The sequence below is a fragment of the Pseudorasbora parva genome, chromosome 12 (assembly GCF_024679245.1).
Source record: "Pseudorasbora parva isolate DD20220531a chromosome 12, ASM2467924v1, whole genome shotgun sequence".
Taxonomy (NCBI): domain Eukaryota; kingdom Metazoa; phylum Chordata; class Actinopteri; order Cypriniformes; family Gobionidae; genus Pseudorasbora; species Pseudorasbora parva.
Window position 1 is genome coordinate 22,922,469 of NC_090183.1, and position 24,822 is coordinate 22,947,290.

The window sequence follows — 24,822 nt, forward strand, 5'->3', positions numbered from 1 at the left end:
TATCTAAAGAAAGGTTACCAAATTTTGAAAAACAGTTTTTTACCAATTCTTACCTACCCTACTTTTAATAAAAGTAGAATGGCATAAACTGTGGGAGATTACTGAATATAATTTTTTTCCCCTTTTTTTTTCACAGTCTTTACTATAGATGTGGCCTCGATGTGACATGGGCTGCTAGAACATCTCACAACCACAAAGGCAGAGAAAAGTTCAGACTGCAAATTACATCATAGTCAGACATGGTAAGCAGATTGTAGGTTGTACACCTGTTGTAACCTCTACTAAGCCATAGGGTTACACCTCTAGCCATAGTTCCACCTTTCATAAAAGTGGTCATAAGTTTGGAAGAAATAGAAAGCACTCCTCCTTCATTATCCTATAAAATAAATAAAACCGACAGCACATCCATCACATTTAATGCTCCTTAAATAAACAACAGTCTTCATTATAACAATTTTAAACTTAAAATGAAGTCTGGCATAAACAGCCTCTGGATGTTTTTTATAGTTTAAGCTACAAATGCCATTAAAGTTTTCAGATACTCCACAGCTGCACTGACTTAAAAATAAAACCACTTCCCCTCTCCTTCAGCACAGTTCTTCTCTACCTCAGGTCCTTTGTGATCCTGAGTTACCACAGTATGTTTATTTCTCAGTATGAAGGCTGTCTGAAGCACAGCTGGACTGAAAGGCTCCAGTCCAGACAGAGTAAGAAGCCTGTGGCATCCTTGCAGCTTTCTTCCACTCATGGCTCATTTGCATCTTGCTAATTTCTCATGGACAGTAAGGGCCAAAACTCAACAGCCCATTCAGGATGTCGGAGTCACTGTAAGTTCAGTGTCCAGCTGAGATCAAACACAGATAGAAAGGCTTGGAGCTCAGGCTAAGGAGGGTGAAGCACAGAAAGTCGAAATCACATAAGGCAGCAGACTGGAAGAACTCCCCTCAGTAACAATAATGACAAGCATTTATGTTTAACACAGTATTTGAACAACCTTTAAAGCAAGAGATGAGGTAAAAGATAATAGGATACAACTATAGACCAGGGTACCTCTGGACAGACCACCAAAGAAAAGAACGATAATGAAATAACGTGTGTGCACCACAGCTGGTTCAAAAACACAGATTTTTTTATAATTTTTTATCGAATGAGAATACAATTGACCAGCCATGTGGTTATCTTAAAGGGGTCATATAATTGTCAGGACACTGGTTTGATCATCAGCCTTTCTTTTGTGTGTGTGTGTGTGTGTGTGTGTGTGTGTGTGTGTGTGTGTGTGTGTGTGTGTGTGTGTGTGTGTGTGTGTGTGTGTGTGTGTGTGTGTGTGTGTGTGTGTGTGTGTGTGTGTGTGTGTGCGCGTGCGTGCGTGCGTGTGCGTGCGTGCGTGTGTGTGTGTGTGTGTGTGTGTCTGTGTGTGTGTGTGTGTGTGTGTGTGTATAAAGCTTGGAACATGCTCTGCAAGAAACCTCGAGGTGGCAAGAACAAGGTGACAACTCCCAAACTAGGGATGCGAGAAGAAAATGACGTAATTTTGTTCTTGCAACCCTGGGAGCGAGAACTTTTTTCTCTGTTCTTATGGAGTATGTTGCAGCCTTTAGGTTGTCAGTTTCACTCACTCTGCCATCACAGATTCACCTCATTCTAATTAGTGCTCCAGCTCTTCCCACACACACCTGTCTCTCATTTTTGCATTGATTTCTCCACTACTTATGTACAGAGCCCCTTACATGACATGCAAGAAAGAAAAAAAAAGTAAACAGTGCTCACGATTTACTATTTCGTTCCCTCAATTTATAAATTGTGTGCATGATTTAGTATATCCTATGGAGCTAGAAATATGACAAAATGATCTGAATTTAAATTGTATAAATTTGAATTATTGACAAGTGTAATCTAACAAAATTGAATATTATGTTGCATTTTACATAGTTCTGAATTTGAATTTTTTTTAAATGTTGAATATAGAACCTTTAAAATTGAGCACATCTGAAATGTTTTTATGTCAAAATTGTATAGACATGTATTTTCAAACAGCAGATATTTTGTTCTGAATTAATAGACTGGAAATATTCAGTTTTTGAAAATACAGATTCAAGATTTCAGATGAAGAGAAATTCAGATCTGAATTTTAAAATATTGAATTTGATGATCTGAATTTTAAAATATTGAATTTGATGATCTGAATTTTAGAATATTGAATTTGATGATCTGAATTTTAAAATATTGAATTTGATGATCTGAATTTTAGAATATTGAATTTGATGATCTGAATTTTAAAATATTGAATTTGATGATCTGAATTTTAGAATATTGAATTTGATGATCTGAATTTCTTCTTCATCTGAAACTTGAATCTAACTGAATATTTCCAGTCTATTAATTCAGAACAAAATATCTGCTGTTCGAAAATACATGTCTATACAATTTCGACATAAAAACATTTCAGATGTGTTCAATTTCAAAGGTTCTATATTCAACATTTTTAAAAAAAAATCAAATTCAGAACTATGTAAAATGCAACATAATATTCAATTTTGTTAGATTACACTTGTCAATAATTCAGATTTATACAATTCAAATTCAGATAATTTTGTCATATTTCTAGCTCCATATATATCGAGGGAACGTATTAGTTAAACGTGCGCATGATTTAGCAAATCGAGGGAACGAATTAGTAAAATGTGCGCACTATTTATAAATCAAAGGAAACTAAATGGTAAATCATGCGCACAATTTAGCCTTGAAAATAGAATGAAACCTAACGGTCTCTAACTGTGTCCTACCTCAAATGTGTTTTGCAATACAACATGAAAAAATTAGAACACCGCACCAAACATTATTTTGATGTAAGTACATTGTAGTTAAAGACACCAATATACTGTAACCTGTGACCAAAAATCATGAGTTGCATCAGGTCACGTTAGTCAAGCGCGCATTCGCTGACTGTCAGCTGATCATGTCTACCTATAGGAATACGATGTCTATCACAGCTAGGGTGGCCATACGTCTGGATTTTGGCCGGACAGTCCAGATTTTAAGCCCCCTGTCCGGCATCTGGCGCAGCCTCAAGCCGGACACTGAATTGTCCTCCTTTTTGGAGTTTTGGAGAATCTGCCTAAAAAAACACGCTCTAGCATCTTTGTTGGGACACAGCAGCATAGCGTCTAATGCCGTAAGATCCTTGGTCAAACAAACGAATGGCTGAAAGCGGTGTCAAATGAATATCTGATATATCATTGGCTAAAAATGTAAACGAGCAAGACGTGCTGGCTGTCATAACGTTAACATGCCGAAACGTCACGGTCAATGGACAATTGAGCATAAATTTATATCAAATGCACACTGTGCCATTGTGAAGTGGACGTTAATAGTCAAAGGAAAGCCGCCACTGACCGACATGCCAGCACAGAAAAACATAAAAGTAACCAATCATGTAGGTTAGCCGCAAAGTTCGTAGAACAAGGAGGAAGAAGATGGTTGGCATGACTGGGACTCATGTTTATTCAGAACTCTTGTGGTACAAACAAATTAATGTCGCACTCACAACAACTCATTTCAATATAACTTGTTCACAGCAATCTTTCTCCAAATATCTGTTTTCGTACAGACCTCGCTAAACCACGCTCCCTCCGCCACAGTCATGTTTAGCTGCAGAGCTTTGTAAATTCATGCAGTCAAGCCTCAATACTGTAATAACAGAAATACATAAATAAACAAAAAATAAGAGTGATAAATAAATAAATATACATTTCTGTTCTTAAAGGGTTAGTTCACCCAAAAATTTAATTTATGTCATTAATTACTCACCCTAATGTGGTTCTTCACCCGTAAGACCTCCGTTCATCTTCGGAACACAGTTTAAGATATTTTATATTTTAGTCCCAGAGCATATGCAGTCTATGCACACTGTACTGTCCATGTCCAGAAAGCTAATAAAAACATCATCAAAGTAGTCCATATGTGACTTCAGTTGATTGATTAGAATCTCTTGAAGCACTGGAAATACATTTTGGTGCAAAAATATTAAGAACTACGACTTTATTCATCATTGTCTTCTCTTCCGTGTTCCTCAAATAAAGATTCAAACGGTCATGAATCAGTGACTTGATCAATGATTCAGATTGCCAATGTCACGTGATTTCAGCAGTTTGGATCGCGTATCAAACTGCCAAACTGCTGAAATCACGTGACATTGGCAATCCGAATCATTGATCGATGTAATTATTTATTTTTCGCATTCATTATTTGTTTATTTATGTATTTCTGTTGTTTCATATACATATATATGCTCCTTTAGTATTATCAGCAGCTCCCCAGAGCAAATTACCCTCTATTAAATATTGTCATTATCTGCAATACATTATGTTGGTTTTGTTGTTATTGCTGCTCTTCCTGCTCTCTTCCTGCCCAGAACAGAACCATACTGCCAATCCAAACTGTATGCTAATTGTCAATCATCTTTGACGATAGTGGTCCTCACAGTAATATAACAGTAATATAACTGGACTGTACTTACTATGGCCGTCAGAACTAGGGGATTTCCGTCCAACGTGATTTGGAGATGGACACCTTGTTGTAACCTGTGGATGGTGGAGACTGTCATGACCTCTGGCTTCTGTTGTTTTGGTCATACTGATTTCATGCTTCCTTGCTGATCCATCCCCAGGACTCGGTGGCTCGCTCTTTCTAAAGGTGGTCTCTGGGAGTTTTGCACTGGCATGAGGAACAATGGTAGATGCTGCACGTGTGATGGGGGCAATGGTCTCCAGTGTCTTGCTGAAGGTGACTGAATGCTTCTGCATCTCAGGGGTCTTACTGTGGCCCAAGACATCTGGTCTCTTCAGCCCAAACCGGGCTGTGCCAGGACTAGGACAAAATACAATGTTATCTTTTAGTTTAGCATTACATAATCTGCATTATACAATTGTTAGTTCTGGTCTTCTGATGTGAGTGGATAAGAGTGCTCATATTTCATATAACAGCACTTTAAATATTTGTAGCTATTTTTCACTGTTCACTTGTCCAGCACTATTTTCGTTGGCTGAGCAGAAAAAAACTGGTGTTTAAAATCTAAGTGACTAAAATAGTTTCTGTTTTTTAAAACTGTCTGATGTGAGTTCAGATGTATTATACAAGTTGGTAATTTCATATTACTTTGTACAAAAATGTATTGTTTTGTAGGTAAAAGTCATCATGAAGGTCCACTCCAAACCATTTAGGGGAGCATGAGCAAATTAAACAAAAATGTACAAAGGAGATTATATGAACTTGCCACAAAGTGTTTACTTTTATTAATATAAAATATTAAAGTTACATTTTAGACAAAATGTTTGCAGTTATGTTTTTGTTTCACCAACAAATGTAGTTATATACAAAACAGTGTCTCAGAGCAATGCACAGTAGAGTGATTTTTTTTATGAATTAAGGTTTTTAAACAAATTGATTGAGTGAATGATTCAATGGCTCACCTAAAACACACAAAATAAACTGACTGCTGTCTTTGTCTTTGATGCTGTAAATCCAGAGAACACTTTAGCATTTTTACTCTTCTCTACCATGGCTTTTCAGCATTATTGAAAACAGTCTGCTAAATGGCTAAAGCCTATTCTGTCTGTGAACCACAGAACTTGCACAGCTCTCATTCTTACCAAAAGTGCTCACAGCAAGACCACACAACTGGAATTGCTAAACGATGCCACGCAAGACAATTTTGGTCTGCCCAATAAAATCTAATAACTGACAGTGACATGAAAATTGCAGTTATACATGTTTTAGTTTATACCTGGGAGAGCCTTCAAAAGCTTTGCCGTTGTTGTTAGATGAGATGTCAAAGCCTAGCTCTGTCCTGCGTGACACAGGTTCAGGAGTTCGTGCCTTGGGCCTCGAGGTGTCAGGAGGCTTGGTACCATTGGAGCCCAGTTCGTAATACCGCCCACTGGTTGGAGACATGGCTGAACGCTGAACATTGGACGGTGGTCGGCGTGTGTGAGGTGATGAAGAGTGCGAGGAGGAGTCCACATCCTCCACTTCAAAGGAGCGTTTCAGAGCTGGTTGGAAAAGGTCAGATTAGAAAACTTTTCAGATTGGAATTTAATGTGTTAAAACTCCTAGACATCAACACATCTAACCATCAAATTCTAGAGAAAGAGCTGCGGTTTGAAATACAAATTATGTAAATAAAAAAAAAAAGAAGCCATTCATTTGTACTCAACCTAACCATTATATTTTATAGTGTTAGAAAAGTAATGGAAGGCTGAGGGCATCCAGACTGCGAGGCAGGTCGGCCAAACCCACAGAAAACATTCTACAGATGGTAAATTTGTCATGGTACCCAGGGTGCACTTATCAGCACAGAAGAGTTATGAAACACCATATTACTTTGTAATGAATTTTCTGATGGGTGGAACCGCCAAATTCAGTGCTCTGGCTAAACATTGGGCTCAAAACAGCAACATTGTGTTCATAAATACACTTTATTGCAGATATAAGTGATTGTAAAAGAAAGCAAATTTATAATTTCAAGGTTTTCATAATCTCAGGCAGACTGAAAGGCAGTCACAAACCAATTGCCCATCGCAGATCAATAATTGCAGATCATTTTCATTGTTCTTTTATTAATTTCTTTTGTCACACCTGCCAGCAAGTGATTTATAAGTACAACTGAACACAGAAATACATTTGTATAATTCCAATAAAATATATAACTAATATATTTTGTGTGTGTGTGTGTGTGTGTGTGTGTGTGTGTGTGTGTGTGTGTGGGGTGGGGATAAAAACATGAATATTCCCCTATTTAAAGATACAGTTGCAATTACTGTCTTTTATTTGAATCAAACACATTCCATTTTTTCAGCTAGTGTTGTAACACCTCTATATTTTATCATATTTGTTATTGTGTACCTTAATGTCTGACTTTCAATGATTGTATGCTTCTCAAAATCTCATTTTATGTGAAGTTATTGTAAAGACAAATTTTGTTTTATTTCCATACAGCCACAACTGTCTTACTGTTTATGCACTTATTCTCCCTAGTTTATTTAGTCTCCCAATAAACTAAACATCATGGTCAGATTAATCTCAGACAAGAAAATGTAGACTGAATCATATGCATCTGCCTCATATGGCTAACCAAAGAAACAAATTCATATCAGGACAAATCATATCAGTAGTGGCCTGTTTTGTCATGCTTGTCTAAATCCAGATGTCCCGTTTGGTGCCAGTGCCAGCATCACTGCTGGAATGCTTAAGGTCACTGGATGCCCAGAGGAGATGCCCTGGTTCTGATAATTAATTACGCATTTTCTAAGATATGATGGGTGAACCGGTGGCCAAAGGACTTCGTGCTTAATATACTGTACATGTGTGCAGTTATATGTGCAACAAAAACAGCAATGCTGCCATTGTTTATTTTTTTCTTCTTTAGTTATTGGTGCAGACAGAAACACCATGGACTACAATAGAGTTCAGGCTGTCCAATTCATATGTAATAGAAAAGCTAAGGAAGCCTATTTCCACCACATATGAGACCAATCATAACTATGACATAAAACGTCTAAATTATGAGATTAATAAGAGATTAATTAATAACTATGAGATACAATGTAGAAATAATGACATAAAGGCCTGGTTTCACAGAAAGATCTTACAGAAATATTTTAAAATACTGTCATATTATCAGTGCAATTTGCTTTCAGTTCAAGCAGCGTAAATATGCTTTTTAATCTGGTACTAGGTTTAAGACAAAAAATTATGAGGTAAAAGTCAAAAATTTTTAGATAAATAAAAAAAAATGTTATATAAATTACTATTACTTTTTATATCATAATTATAACCTTTTTCTTATTCCAATGTATCACATAATCCTTTATGTCTCTTAAATCTGCCATTTTATCATTTTTTTCTTTTCTCATTTGGTGGAAATGGGCTTGCATACAAATCAGTCTAATAGTATTTTCTGTTAGTATGAAGTGACTTGTGTCTGTTTGTGAATGCATGTTAGTTGGCATAGTTTTAGGTACTTTGATAAAAAAAATATATAGATAGAAATTGCCACTGATAAAAAATATGTCTACTCCCTTTCAAATTGCTTCAGATAAAATAAAATAAAATCTCTCCTAAGAATATATAAGGTTCCTTATGGATTTTGTTACATGACCATGCAGAGGGAATAAATTATTCTACTGGAAAACTATAAAATACTTCATATTTTTATAATAATGGAAAACAGAGCTAAAACACTTGTGACATTTAGCTTGACCTTTGAATGTAATGGCATCTAAATAAATGGCTAGACATTAAAATGGTTTTGGTGAAAGACAGTATACTTTTCTCACACTAACAGCTTGATAGTAAAGGGAATAGTAGACTGTCATAAACTTTAACAGTTTAATTAAATCTGAACTGCTCATTTAAGTATCTTACACACTTCCAGTATATGTTTTATAATAAAATGTGAATATGGTCAAAATAAACGAGATCATAAGAATGTCCAAACCACTCTGCCACTGATTCAAAATCCCACCACCCAGTTGTTTATGACTTGAGAGAAAACACAATCTCTCTAAAGTTGGGCCAGATATTTCCGAGACAAACTTTCCCAGAGTGCCTGCAATATTTACAGTGCTTAGAAAATCCCTTATGAGTTTCTCACACTCAGCACACAAACTAGCAATGAATAACACAACATATGCATTAAGGCACATTATAGCAGATGATTTCATTTTAATGTCACTCAAACTGATAAACTGTCAGTATTTGTTATTTCTTTGTACAACTACTTCTAAAGCAACAGCTGACTAATAGCCTCATCACAAAATAGGAGTGTCAGAAACCTTCCATGAGATAATCTACTAATCTGCCGAGTTATTTTATGTGTCAGCAGGGCTTTTTTTTTTTTTTTGCTGATGCTGTCTCAATATATATATATATATATATATATATATATATATATATATATATATATATATATATATATATATATATATAGAGAGAGAGAGAGAGAGAGAGAGAGAGAGAGAGAGAGAGAGAGAGAGAGAGAGAGAGAGAGAGAGAGAGAGAGAGAGAATTGTCTATTCATAAATATTAATTACATAATTTAAAGTTGTGCCACATGACATATTAAAACTAAAACCATTACCAACCTTGCCTTATCATAAACAGGGCAAAAAATCAGATACTAAATCTGCAGGAGTATCATTTGATTATGCGTGTTGGTTGCAGAGAGAAAGAGAGACGGTCATGACAGCATTACCAAAAAATATATGTCATAATTGTAACACATTTTTGTCATGTTGTCATTGCTCAAAAACCTTTTGAAATATTTGGGGAAAAAATGATGTTTGTAACTTGTAACTATCTTCTTGTTAACATTCAACAATTTTTTTTACAAGCAATGTTAGAGTCACAATATTGATTGAAACAAAGTCAAATGTTACATCTGCACATGCGGGGGCGATTTTAACACCATATGGGGGCAATTGTAACAACACCTGTAATACCTTTGTAAAAAATACCAAGGACCCCAATACACTTCAGAGAATATAGTTTAAACTATTTAATATCAATTATAATATTGGCAGTGACACTTCCCTTACTATTTTTCTTGGTCTGAACAGCATGCTGTAAACAAGTGTTTACAGTGTGTACAGAGTTTACTCAGTAAAATGGATCCAGATTGAGAAGCAAAATCTTTAACCTCTGTACTATGCTACTAAATATATTGATAACACAGTATAGTTTAATAGGGTATAGTTAAATCGTAGGCTATACATAAATATTAAACGGAACAGAAAAAACTTTTCACATTATTACATTATTATTACAACATTAGAAAAAAAAAATCTTCTATTTTCTATATTGAATTTCCATGGTAGGCTTGTATAACAAGCCAAAAATAATACTAAATATGTTGATCTTACACCAATGCGTAGTATATGGCAGTATTTAAATTCATAGATATTGAAGAATTAGAAAGCATTAAAATTTGCTCTTGGTGGGATTTGAACCCCAGTCCCCAGATTAAGAGGCACTCAAAGACTATAAAGCACTGGTCTGCTGCCACAATCAGGGGCATCGTACTGGGGGGATAAAGGGTACCGAGTAACCAGGGCCCGAGGCAGGAAGGGGCCTTAGAAGTCAGTGTTCTATACATACACATACATGGTACGGGGGCCCAGCAAGATGTTTTTTGGCAATTGTAACGCAGTTGCCCCCTGACTGTACGACCTCATGACATGCTACCCTAGAAACAATAAAGCAAAAGTTTGACAAATATATAAAATGTTAGAAAACAGAATGGTCATGAAAACAAGACAGATTTACCAAGTATCACTCAGCAGCTTGTCCTTTGGCAAGCAGAAAGGGATCTCCACTGAGCATATGCAAAATGAGTTTCATGATTCTGACTCATTTCTGATTGATGTAATTTGAGATGTTACAATTGCCCCCTGTTACAATTGCCCCCGGTCTCCCCCACTTCATCTTTAATAATATGAGATTTTGGCCAAATGTCAGAAAAAAACATTCCGCATGGCTACAGTAAACTTTATAACCTGAAATGAAAATATAATGCACTTTCTGCCTCGGTTGTTGCTGTTATTGACAGACAAAGCATGCATCTCTGACATGATTTCTGCGAAATGTGCTTGTTCAAAAACCTCAAAACTCCATTTGAGCTTGATGTTGGTGAAATGTTAATAATATGGTGACATATGCAAGTGTTTTAAATTAATGTAGGTTATTTAGATCTGTAGATCTGTCTGATCATTTCTGACTTCGCCCCGACTTATGCCTTAATTAAAATGTAAGGGTAAACTAAATCAATCAGGCTCTATAAGAAAAAAATAATAAATACTCTGACTTTGAATTAAAAATGTGATTTAATCCTGTCATAATTTAAACTGTAATATCATAATCTGCCATCGGCATCTTAATTTTTGCCATTAAATCTACTGTATATGCTTAAGTTATCATTAGCTTATGGATGTACCCTATTTTACATGTAAATGTGCCTTATATGTGTCTTAATAGGTATGTTTGGGCTTTTGAGTTCATGTATGCTTAATTATATAAATAAAAATAAAGAAACTGCATTTTTTTCATCTTTGTTTTAAGTATAGGTGGTGTAAAGGAATAAGGATGGCACTTTTAGTATGTTTATTCATATTTTAGTAAGTGATTTGTAAGTGCATTATTGTGTCATGCTTGTGGGGGGACATCATACTTAACTCATTATTAACTTACCATAGACTAACATCAACTCATGTACTGTTAATGCATCATTTTATCATAACTTTACTTGAGGAGGCACATCATAATTAATTCACTGTTAATTACTTACTAAATACAGCTCATGCTTTATCATAAACTATCAAATACACTCATACTAGTATAACTAATTCAGCACAGTTAAAGGGATAGTTCACCCAAAAAGGAAAATTCTGTCATAATTTACTCACCCTCAAGTTGTTTCTAAACCTGTATGAGTTTCTTTGTTCTGCTGAACATAAAAGAATACATAAGAATAATAACCAAGCAGATACAACAACCATTGACTACCATAGTAGGGAGTAAAAAATACTATGCTAGTCAAAGGTTGCTCTATCTGCTTGGTTACAAACATTCTTCCAAATATCTTCTTATGTGTTTAACAGAGCAAAGAAACTCATACAGGGTTGGGACAACTTGTGGGTGAGTAAATGATGACAACATTTTCATTTTTGTGTGAATTATCCCTTTAAGTGCTGTGTAAATGTACAATATACAATATAATCACTGCCAGTGAATGAATGGAGAGTGAACTGTACTGATCCCAGCAAACTTTCCCCTGACTTCAGTGCATGCTTCATGTTCAGTTATTATTTTGGGAACGATTCCTCAGGAGCTGTTGAACAAATGTTCTTTGTTGTTTTAAATTTTTATTTTTTATTTAGTTGTATAAGTCGCAGTAGGTTGAGTTTGATGGGAAATAGATTAAGACCTTTTAAGATTGAATATTTGTGGATTTAGTATTTTCTACATTTGACAAGGAGGATCAGTGAAAGTATGAAAAACTAATACTGTGCCATTTAGTAATGTTTGACTAAGCTTCAGATGTCAATTGTTTAAAATTGATTTAAATATTTCTTACATTTATTAATATTAGCCTTAGATTTAGTTTGCCCCTAAATGTTAATTAATGCATTAACTATCAAACATGTACTAACAAGTAGTTCCATATGACTCCAATCATAGTTAAAGGGTTACTTCAGCGATTAGCATATGGCTTTGTATCAGTATAAAACCCTGGAGTATATTCAAATGATTGTGCTTTCCCCCCTCATATCCCCCTGAGACAAGAGATTTATGCATTTTATTTCTGGAAAAATTCCTCCTATGATGCAAATTGACGATTTTTGCATCATAGGAGGAATGTTTGCCCAAAGGCTAAAGACTACAGCCAGTAGAGGGAGCCATTTCCGCATGTTTTGAATCCGCGCATGGGGGATGGGAGATAACATTCAGCTTGCAGGGAGAGATCAGCTGGCAGCTACAGGCACTCATTTAAACTGAGCTATGGTGAGCAATGTAAGTCTTTTAACTTCTCAAATTAATTTCTATGAAAGTTAAGCTTGCAAAGGCATGAACTGAAACGCGCCAGACTGAACTCGCGTTGTGAATGTATGCCGCGAGTGTAGTCGCAATAACCTCAGCTCTCATCACTCGTGCAGTTAGTGCTCAGTGCTGTGAGACTCGCGCGGTGACTCACTCATTATTTTGAACAGACACGTTCAGTTTTTAATTGTAGTGTCTTCAACTCCGTCACAGTAATCAAGTTGGTGGCGTTGGGAATGGCCTCACTAGGCAGCGAAGCATTCTGGGAATTGTAGTCTTTAATCCCCATGGGACAAAAATACATTTTCTGTCTTTTCTCAGTCTAGAAGACACCAAATTCAAAAATAATTTCACATTTCTACTGCATTGATGACCGAGTTTAAATACAGATTCATCTTCCCAGCGCTGAAGTACCCCTTTAAGAAAAGCTCTTTATTGGTTCATGATTAGTTCATGTTGAACTAATCATTGTAGTACATGATTATTCTGTAACTGTTGGTGTACTACAACAATATTCTTTTAAAAGTTATATGGAGTGACATTTGATGCTGTATCTACAGCTGTTTGGCTGGGTCGAGCATAGCCCATGAGCTCCTTTTGGCTTCAGTTTCTGAAGAAAAGCCAACATGCTTTTGAGGGATTATGGGAGCACTCCGTTTGTCCATCCCACGCACCTGGAATTAAAGTAAAAAACAGAGGAAAAAATAGGAACGGCAAAAAGGAAATCCTTGCCAGAGCAATGTGTATGAGAGCCTGTAGTTGTTTGATATCCTGCAAGCTCTTACTCCAAACAGAAAAAAATTCCATTAAAATCTACTGTTCTGATTCCTAAACCAATTCAGAGAATTTTAGAAGTTTACGCCAGGATGGACTAAGTCTAATACAATTAGACTTCTGAAATCTAATACAAAAAACTATAAAAACTATTACCAAAGCAATAAAATGTAAACGGATTAAAAGTTGCCACAAATAGGCACGGGTTGATATTATTTTATCAGAAAATAAAAAAATCTGAAAATTGATCAGAACATTTTTTGTAATGGTTTTCAGTGGAGAAATGTGTTGGCTCTGTTTGTTTGACTGTGCTAACTTGGGGAACTCACCTTACTTAGACAGCCAGCAGATGTAAGATAAAGAAATAAGCAATTACAGTTTGACTAACAAATAACTAAACACATCTAGATGATAAAAAGTTCAACTTTTGAAATCATATGACCTGAAGTCCTCCAGTCTCTCTCGAGCAGCACACAGTCATTAGATTCAGAACCAGGCCAGCATATGTTAAAGCAGCCAACCTTCACTGAAGCTTTATTTTTCTTGGCTTTCTAACAAGGCCTCTGTGTCGAGGCTTACGGCAGCTTTAGGGCAGACCCTACATTAAGATAGATAGACTTATATTTCCAGTCCCGTCATAGAACTAAAGAAGCATCAGCTTTCATTTGTCCTACTCTTCAGAAAAGGGCTTAGTGAAGGGAATATGGTGTCAATTAGGAGCCAACAGAAAACAGAGTATAATTGAAATAAAAATTATAATAATAAAAATATTGCCAACATAAAAGATCAGAGAACCTTTTGAAACCAAAGGGTTATGGGCAATATTGGCCCAAAAAGTACGTAAGGAAGCACATTTTGAAAATTCACCAGTAATTAAAAATCCAAATGGGACACACTCATTCATCATATGATTGGTTTTTAATAATACAAACTTTGCACATACTAAATTAGATGGATAGTGAAGTTGATTGAAAGAAATCACAGGAAATTATTATATATTAATATAATCTCATATTTTAATTAACATTAATATAATCTATATTCTACATATAGTATAGATTATATTCTATATTCATTTAATCTCATTTTCTTTAATAAATTATTCTGAGGGGCAAAATCCCCATCTACCCAGCTCAACCCCGCAGCCAACATCAGGAGAGCATCCTTGCTTAAAAACCTTAAAAACTGGGGAAGGGTACTAATAAAAAGTAGATTTTCATCATTCCTTTCCTGGATGAGACGTTAAACCGAGGTTCTAACTCTCTGTGGTCATTCAAAAAAATCCCATGACACTTCTCGTAAAGAGTAGGGCTGTAACCCCGGTGTCCTGGCCAATCATGGCCTAATAATCCCCATCCACTAAAATGTCACCCTCTCTCCTCTCCACCTATCGCTGGTGTGTGGTGAGCACACTGGCGCCGTTGTACTGTGGCTGCCGTCACATCATCCAAGTGGATGCCCTTGTGGTGTTTGAGGAGAGATCCCTGACATGAGTGTAAAGCGCTTTGGGTGTACAGCAGTAGATATAAAAGCCCTATATAAATGCTTCATTCTTTCATTCATTCATTTTGTTTAATTTCCTAGTTTCATCTGTCAGCTCTACTGACAATTCACCTAAATGCATAATGATGCTTCATTACAAAAATATCGGGTAGGGCAATAAATGGAAACTAATTACATATGCTAATAAACATGTTAGCCTCATGAACTTCCCCACCACCATATCAACAAAAGTCCGGATTGAGTGACTGGGGCAACAAGAACAGTCTTTTCATTCACAAATGTCCTTACATTGCCACCATCGATCAGCCAATGAAGTGGGCTGTCTTTTTAGTGGAGCAGAGGACCAGGTCTGTGGATATGCACAGTTTGGCGACTGCCTCAATGGATAAGACCCTTACCCTGTTCCAGGTCTTTGAATGGGTGATCCTGATATGCCCATGTAACTAGTCTTTTCTTCTCTTGCGTTGTGTTGTTAATCAATAAAGCTAGTGCTTCAAAAATACTCTTCTTTCATGACTTTATTCACTGTAACACATAACAGCAGGTGAGTGAATGTATTCCAGCATTCTACACCTCGTTCTGGTGTGCTGGCTTTACACACATAAACGGCTAATTACAACAAAGCTGAACAATTAAAAAAATAAATAAAGAACAGTTCAGAATAATACAATCTCACAAAATAAAAGCATAACATGTACCTGTAACACATAACAGCGGGTGAGTGAATGTATTCCAGCATATTCTACACCTCGTTCTTGTGCTACGATAAAACACATTTTGCACACATCATCAAAATTTTACTTTACTTGATGTTGAATATGTAAATGATGTTGCTCAAGTTAGATCACACATTTCATTTACAGACAATTGCAGCTAGAACTAAGGAGCTATCAAATCACACGAATTACCGCTGGCTTTACACACATTAAATGATAAGTGCATTAGAGGGCACACCCAACAAAGATAACCAGCCAGCCAATAGGAAGCCCTGTAATCCCTGTTTGATACAATCATGTTTCAGTGTGATTATTTACCAACGCATTTTTAGCAAGTGGAGACACACATACGTGTATATTTATAAAACTCTGTTACACCTACAACACCGCTATTGTGTGCAGTTAACCACCTGCCTGACCTGCCGCCACATGCAATTTGCCAACCAGCCTAGATATTATCTGGCATGGTCTGGATCGCAAAACAAGAGCCTTCAGTGACGATGTTTCCAGGGAGAAATAGCTTGCTAAATACTCTTCAACTAGAGGCATTTGTCCTTAACCCCCAACCCTAACCCTAACCCTAAGCCCCACCCACCCACACACATTACCTCAGACCGGCACTGAAATAATTCTTAAAAAGGGAAGATGTTCAGAGTTTTGCTGACCAGATACAGCGAAAGTTTAATCTATCAACTAGCTCCGCTTCACGTTGCTCTGGTTGGTTGTAGCGCTATCCAATTGCGTGCAGAGGTAGTTTGAAAGGACTTGGATTGAGCCCTGCCAATGGTGACTTCCCAGACCCAACATCTTGATGTGGGTCTGGCTTGTCAGGCTACTAGAGTATGACTTAAGAGGGAACCCGCAATGAAACATTAAATAAAGCAAAACGACAGGGATCAAAATAAAAGTAATCCTCAGATGCTATGTTCATTGCAGCAACTCTGAGAAATTACATAGTGGAGAAAGCTGCTGTGCTGACTGAATAAACCAGGAGTAAAAGTGTATGCAAATTACATACTGCATGTACACATGATTTAGGGTATGTTTACACAACAAGGATGTACTAAAAACAGAAACTTTTTAATTTGTGTTTTTCATGTACAGACGCTAACTTGTTAAATGACCCAATCCCCCCCCCCACCCCACCCCACCACCAACACACACACACACACACACACACACACACACACACACACACACACAAACACACACACACACACACACACACACACACACACACACACCTGCACAAACTATTAAAAATGCTGTATTATGCATGCCAGGCCAGTAGTTGGCAAAGTCACTTAGTAAAGAAAACCTACACGCCTATATACTGAACATGTAATACGTCATTGTTTTCACAAATTATAATTTTTTATTTAATTTAGCAAGTTTTCCATTTTATTATTTGAACGTGTTGTTGTGTAAATGGGCCCCTTAAAATGACCAGCTTTCTGTTTTTTTGTGTGTGTGTGTAAATTAATATAAATAATGATAAATTGAAATAAATCATTTGTCATTAATTGAATCGATTAATAGAGTGGTGAAGATATTAAGTCATTTTGTAGGCCAGCTAGAAGTTAGCGTTGGACTGGTTCCCTCATCAAAATCCAATAGAATTTTCCCATAGGCTTTTGGATTACAGGAACAAATTTTGTGATCAACAAAAATGTATAATACTTACATGTTTTGTCCATAACTTTTATACATTTTGAATGCAGTAAAAAAACTAAAGGTAGGCTATAACGAACCATGTCCCACAACTTCAACGTCACCACTACTAAGCTTCCGACAAATCTTTCAGTTCCCTGAAGAGGGAACTCCCGTTGTATTGAATGACACTATGGGAACGCTTTGCGTGATGACGTCTTGAAGCACATGTAAAATCAGTCCAATGGTGTGACAGGATGTCAGAGCCGGTGACGTCACAAAAACCAGGAAGCTATAAAGCCAGCCCAAACAAAGCCGCCCTAGCTTCTGTGTCTTCAGTAGCGCTCTGTGTTATATCTGTTCAGTGGTTTTTCAAGTGTTTTTCTGGCTTAGTAAAGTAACGTTAACAAAACACTATGGCAAGTAAGCAGCAATTCAGTGTGTGTGTGCATCCCTGCCCGCGTTTCCTTACGAGTGGACACACACACCTTTTGCATTTCTTGTTTGGGAAAGGAGCATGCACAGCTAGCATTTGAGGGCACTGGCTGTGAAGTGCTTCCATTATGGACACTCGGATCCCGCCTATCGTTCTTTCACAAGGACGTTCAGGCTCGCGCTCCCCAGGGCTCTGGTCCCGCTGCTCCCCCAAGCACTGCATTGCACAGGCCGAATATGGCTCTCCGATCTAGTATCTCTCCCCGACGGGCTTCCACTGGAGTTACCTGTCAAGAGGGACCTTCTGTCCCAAGCAGGGGGCGCATTACTTCAACTCCATCCAGAACTGTGGAAGCTGTGGGCTTGGCCTCTGAGGGGGCCCAGCTCAAAGGAGTAGGTCTCTTGACTGAGGTTGTGGAGACCATTCTACACTCCAGAGCTCCTTCCATGAGGAAACTTTATGCTCTGAAGTGGAATGTTTTCACTTCATTGTGTAGTGACTGTCGGTGGGATCTAGTTGACTGCCCGGTTGGTACAGTGCTGGAGTTCCTTCAGGACCGGTTCACTGCAGGTCTATCCCCTTCCACCTTAAAGGTTTATGTGGCGGCCATAGGTGCTTACCAAATTCCTGTAGGTGGTATGTCTTTGGGTAAAGATCTGTTTTTATCTTGTTTCCTCCATGGTACTCTGAGGCTTAGGCCTGCAGTTCACGCCAGGGTACTGACTTGGGATCTGGCTACTGTCCTTCAGGGCCTCTCCCTAGCTCCCTTTGAGCCATTAGAGGAGGTTCCTGATAAGTTTTTAACCCTAAAAGCTTTGTTTCTCCTCGCTATCTCATCTCTTAAAAGGACAGGGGATTTGCAAGCACTGTCGATAACAGTCGTGCCTGGAATTTGCACCTGGCATGGTTAAGGCCTTCCTTCATCCTAGGCCAGGTTATATTCCTAAGGTCCCTACGAATGTAACCAGAGCTATCGTACTGCAGGCCTTCTGTCCTCCACCGTTTCAAGATACGGACAAGGAAAATAATAATTTGCTGTGCCCTTTTAGGGCTTTAGATGCTTCCCTGTAGAGCTGCCCTGTGGCGTAAATCCGAACAATTGTTTGTGTGCTTTGGGCCCCCTAGCAAAGGGTCTTCTGCATCTAAGCAAAGAATGAGCAAGTGGGTGGTTGAGACTATCTCACTTGCTTATGAGGCGGTCGGACAGCCTTCTCCCATGGCTGTCCAGTGCTCTTCAAGACATTTGTGATGCGGCAGGGTGGTCCTGACCGCACACAGGTTCTACTCTCTGGACTTGGACTCTACTCCAGGGTCCCAAGTGCTCTCGTCCTAGTGCTGATCCCACAGAATCACACTGGACAGTCACCTAGAAAGGGAACGCCTAGGTTACGACTGTAACCTCGGTTCCCTTAAGAGGCAACGAGCATTGCATTGTCCTGCCATATCTCCTACATGCCTCTCAAAGCGACTATTTGCAAAGCTAGCGCGGCTTTGTTACCAACTTGTTATCAACTAAGTTTACGGCACCATCTGCATGTGATATCATTAACAACAGATCTATATATTTTTGAACCAACATGGTCTCCCCCCTCCCCCTGGACTGTGTTCATATTATATTATTTGGGTCCAAACCACGCTTTGTTTGCATCATCAAAGCAGCAGCTGTTTACCTGGTTGTTTAGTAACAACAGCGAGCATAAAGGCAGCAAAATGCATAGCGTTGTTCCCGTCACTTTTATATTTTTGTTTTTGAACCATTGGTTTTGTTACCTTCCGTATATAATGGAACTTGCGTCTATCTGCCACAAATGTACTGCAAATGCTCTAAAGAAGGCTAAAGGTGAGCAGGAATTAGATTTACAGTTCTTTGCTTGACATAAGTCAATCACGCTCACCAGGAAAAGGAGTGAAACACACACAAACACACATTATTTATTAAATCATGTTTACTTCCGCAATTTAGTAGGATTGTGTTCACATCAGCACCGAACCGTAGCAGAGTTCACTTTAATGATCCCCGGACCACCCTTTTTAAGTGGACTGGGGTACAGTTTTTGGGTGCGAACCCGAGTTCGAAAGACAGCGTTCACATCATCCAAACAAACCGAACTCTGACGTCAGTCGAACCCGGGTGCGCACCAAACGTGCTAGTGTGAAAGCACCTTTAGTGTGACCAGGTCTTAAAATACAACATAAGGGATCTTGCAGCTTTTTTAGTAGATTTCCTTATTACCATTTCAGTCTGTTGATTAGTCAGTCAGGTTCAGTAACTGTAAAAAACATTTAGAGACAAGTAGGATATAAAAAAAGAGAGATTTAATTTCCCTTCCTTGGGGAATAACATTTAATTAATACCACAGTGCAATTCTGAGAACACAGGGCAGTCTTACTGGTTTAAATATCTTTGGGGACCAAGGTGTAAATTAAACTGTATAGGCTACTGAATATTTTCAAAAGGGTCTACAAGACTGTAGTTGTACTATAGTATTACTTTTATATGTGCACATACTGTTCATACACACAAACAACCTTGAACTTCCTTGTTTATTTAAAGTGACTATTTTCACAGTGGTCAGTGACGATGATACTAAGAGAATTGTGCCACTCTTTCTCTGAATCTCTGTGCCAAAGCTGTGATTATCCAAAGCCCTTAAACACCAGTGTTTCTGAAAGGTAAGACTTACGTGTTCTGTTATAAAATAGCAGAGTAATAATTACTGATTTTATGTTGGTTTATGTGTGTGTGTGTGTGTGTGTGTGTGTGTGTGTGTGTGTGTGTGTGTGTGTGTGTGTGTGTGTGTGTGTGTGTGTGTGTGTGTGTGTGTGTGTGTGTGTGTGTGTGTGTGTGTGTGTGTGTGTGTGTGTGTGTGTGTGTGTGTGTTTGTGTGTGTGTATGTGTGTGTGTGTGTGTACACGTGTGAGGTCATTCAGGATATCCCATACGCCACTTTAATGGAACAAGACCACTACTTGTGCGTCCGGTTTGGAGTTCACTGAACGCAGGATGTTCACTTGAAAGGCTGTAGAAATTACATAACAATTTGATTAATCTGCTGGAGGATTGATTGTGCAGTTACAAAGTTATTCAAAATGTGTCCACAAATCCTGCCTGTGAATACACAACATTTGTGTATCATTGTAAACACACACAAATGTACTTAATGTATGTTCATACACATCATTGTGAAAAATAAGTGCTATTTATTGAACTTTATTAAATGTGCAATTGTAGTGCATTTCAAATCTTAAAAATGTTTCTTAACTGTACTTGCAGCTAATATTATATTAATTAAATAAAAGGGCACTGAAGTGTGCTTAAAGAGAGTGAACATTTTAACATTTTAAATCATTGTTATTATAATATTTAATAATAATTGTCATACTTTTAAGTAAACTTATTGTGTTATGACATGTTACAGGGTCAGTTCACCCAAAAATGAAAATGATCCCATAAATTACCCTCACCCTGACTCACCTTCACATTCATCCTAGGTGTATATGGCATTCGTTTGAGTTATATTAAAAATGTCCTGCCTAATCCAAGCTTTATAATGGCACTGACTGTTGGGTAAATTCTGAAAATCTGTCCGTCAAAAACAGTTCTGCATGGCCCCGGGGGGTTAAAGGGCCGGGTACTTCAGCGCTGGAAAGATGAATCTGTATTTAAACTGGGTCATTAATGTAGTAGAAATGTGAAATTATTTTTAAATGTTGTGTCTTCTAGACTGAGAAAAGACAGAAAATGTATTTTTGTCTCTTGGGGATGAAAGACTACAATTCCCAGAATGCTTCGCTGCCCTGCGAGGCCATTCCCAAAGCCACCGCTACTGGATTACAGTGACTGAGTTAGAGAACAGACACTTACAATTAAATACTGAACGTGTCTGTTCAATATAACGACCGAGTTGCTGCATGAGTCTCACAGCACAATGCTGCTGGAATCAGATTACATTTAACGTCATAAATGAGCTGAATGAGCTCTCGTGATGAGAGCTGAGGAAATCACGACCACATTCGCGGCCTACAATCACAACGCGTGTTCAGTCTGGTGCGTCGTTTTCAGTTCATGCATTTGGAAGCTTAACTTTCATAGAAATTAATTTGAGAAGTTAAAAGACTTACATTGCTTAGCATCCGTTTAAATTAATGCCTGCAGCTGCAAGCTGTGCTGTGAGTGTAATCTCCCATACCCCATGCATGTGTTGAAAACATGTGAAAATTGCTCCCTCTGCTGGCTGTAGTTTTTAGCTTTTGGCCAAACATTCCTCCTATGATGCAAATATCGTCAATTTGCGTCATGGGGGGAATTTTTCCAGAAATAAAATGCATAAATCTCTTGTCTCAGGGGGATATGAGGGGGGAAGCACAATCATTTGAATATACTCCAGGGTTTCTACTGATACAAAGCCATTTGCTAATCGCTGAAGTAACCCTTTAATATAAAAGCCTTCTGAAGTGAAGCTAAAGTAAATTATCTAGATTCCAGCGAATTGCCGTATTCAACTTACGGAAAAAGTTCCGCTCGTCAGACGTAGCTTAAAGCCATGTGGAACAGTTTTATAATGGAAATTTTATGGACTTCAAAAATGACCCAACAGTCACTGCCATTATAAAGCTATTACCATGTAATAATGCATGTAATAGTGATAAAAGTATAAAGAACATAATTTTTTCTTAGTTGTTGATAATTTGAAGAACTGACAAAAAACTGACCAAGTATTTAAATGCTGAGCAGCAAGCTCATTGACTACTCACGCAACAGAAGCCAATCACTCTATAGGTCATTTTTCAAGCACCTTATTACGACCTATATTTACGTTTTAACGTCACCCTCTAGCTGGTGTAAAAATAATGACAGTGTCGTGTTACGTCTGACGTCATGAAATGACGTATGACTGTTGTTACCAACCAAAATGCGTGTTCATTTTAATGCAATGTCTGGACTTTTTACCACCATTTGTTATTTCCATTTAGCAAAAATATATATTTTTTAATTTACAACTACACCCATCCCTAAACCTACCCAGTGATTTATAGTGCAGACACACTTTCTGAGCACATGAGTTCTCTGGGATCGAACTCACAATCGCATGATCACATGTTGTTGTTGTATAGTGCAATGCTATGAGCTATGCAAAACCTGAAATATTCAGCAGATAAAAGGGAAAAATGCTTTAAAATGAAAGTGTCCTGCTGTCAACAGGAGAATAGAATACGATCCTGTGCGTCCGATTTAATTAATTAAAATATTGTCGATAGGGGCGCAACTTTAGTAAACGCTCCTATGAGACGTATTTCAAGGAAGTGGCAAGCGGTGGCCAAATGCTGCGGGAACGGAGCAAGCACACACGTCACAAAGATCTAAACTCTAAAGCCACAACGAGCTCCAGAAGGATAAAAAGAGGATTGAGAGTAAAAGACGATAGAGGACCAAGTTTTGGACAAGAGTTTTGTTTATTGTTAATTTTTGGATTAAAGTTTATGACGAACGTTCGCTGGTTTTCCCCCCTCCTTCCCTTATCAACAAACCTTGTTACAGACTTTTATTTCGATAGTCCACTTTATGCCGAGTTCACACTGCACGATTTTCAGATAGTCAGATCGGAGTTCAAGTAGTCAGATTGAACTTCTTTTTCACACTGCATGACTACCTGGGGTAGCATTCAGTCGCTGTTGTGCTTACACTGCACAATGGATCACATTGCATGACTTTTCAAGAAGAAGAATCGTGGACAACTCGCCTGCAAACTACTTTCACAACCAAACACACGCAAGATATGACAAGGAAACAATGCAAGATCATACATCAGACCGGAGTTCTTCCACAAGACTGGAATTGTTATTAATGGTAAGCCCACAAGAAGCTTGAGATCCAAATTGATCCAAAAGGAAAAAAAAAAAAATGGTTGGTGAGACGCAGGGAGCAAGTATTGTGTGTTCTGCAAAGAGAGTTTGAGGTAAATAAATAATTTCGCACTGTGCTGCTGTTTTGCGGCTGGTCAAACTAATGTTTTTGCTTTGTTCCTGTTTTATATAATTGTAAAAAAAAAAAAAAAAAAAGTATTTAATTAATATACTGATATATTTAATATAATATACCGCTGCGCTGTATCTTGCTCTCTCATTGGTTGTAGGTCATCGCCGATATGATTTTCCGTCAAAACACATTTCACACAAGCAGGAATCTCTCAGATCGCCTCTTTGATCACTGCGTGATTGTCACTCGCATGAACGAGCACTGATTTGCCCATGATTTCGGGCATTTGTCAAGGATTCCGCAAAACCTGGTGGCGAGTCAAAATCGGGGATACAATCGTGCAGTGTGAACTTGGCATCAGACATATAATTTGTTAAATTTGCTCTCTCTGCTATATTCCACCACACGAGATGATCCGTGTTTCTCTCTGTGTGCTTGTTATCTTAACTATGCTAAAGTGTTGACAAGTAACAATCTTGTGTCTGAGCTCTTAGAGGAGACTCAAGGGTCAAAAAGTTCTAGGATTATGCCACATATCATTTTCAAAACAATCCGGTGTGTTAATTGCCATGGCAACATATGCAAACCAATGGATTCACAGAACCAGGAAGTAGCTCTGCCCACAACTTCCTTGATAAAGCTGAACTTACAGTTCGGAAATCTGTTCCCATCCCTGATAACACACACACTCCACCACAACACAAACAGCTTTACACAGGAGATTTCGTTTATCATCTATGGGTGACAGGTCTTTCTTTGTTACAGCACCTAAGCTATGGAACTCTCTCCCCCTGCCTCTCAGGACAACAACACGTTACATGAATTTAAATGTAAACTCAGAACACATTTGTTTAATCAGTATAATCAGTCATGAAAATGTTAACTTGACATAACACAATCAAAATGTTAACACTCTACCAATAATCTGTTTCATCTCTACTCTAACTGCCCACCATGCTGTCTGTAATTAATGTTTGTTACCTATGTTTTTCATATTGTATTGCAAATATAGTGCGATTTGCAACTGCAATCACTCATTACTTGGACTGGGCAAATGTCCACTGTTCGTCTATGTATAAACTACTGGTTTTTACTGTTATTGTGAAGCGTCCTGAGCTTGGGAAAGGCGCTATAGAAATGAAACATATTATTATTATTATTATTATTATTATTAT

General features: G+C 37.7%; 1 protein-coding gene across 2 annotated transcripts in view; it reads right to left on the bottom strand.

The window, feature by feature from the left end:
• The window catches only part of septin9b (septin 9b), a 127,157-nt gene that overhangs the window by 71,724 nt on the left and 30,611 nt on the right, over positions 1–24,822 (bottom strand). For both annotated transcript variants that reach the window (XM_067459504.1, XM_067459505.1), the window contains exons 2-3: positions 5,783–6,047; positions 4,517–4,866 (exon numbers count right to left, since the gene is read on the bottom strand). In XM_067459504.1, coding sequence (XP_067315605.1) covers positions 4,517–4,866; positions 5,783–6,047 — 615 coding nt within the window. The remainder of the gene's footprint in view (positions 1–4,516; positions 4,867–5,782; positions 6,048–24,822) is intronic.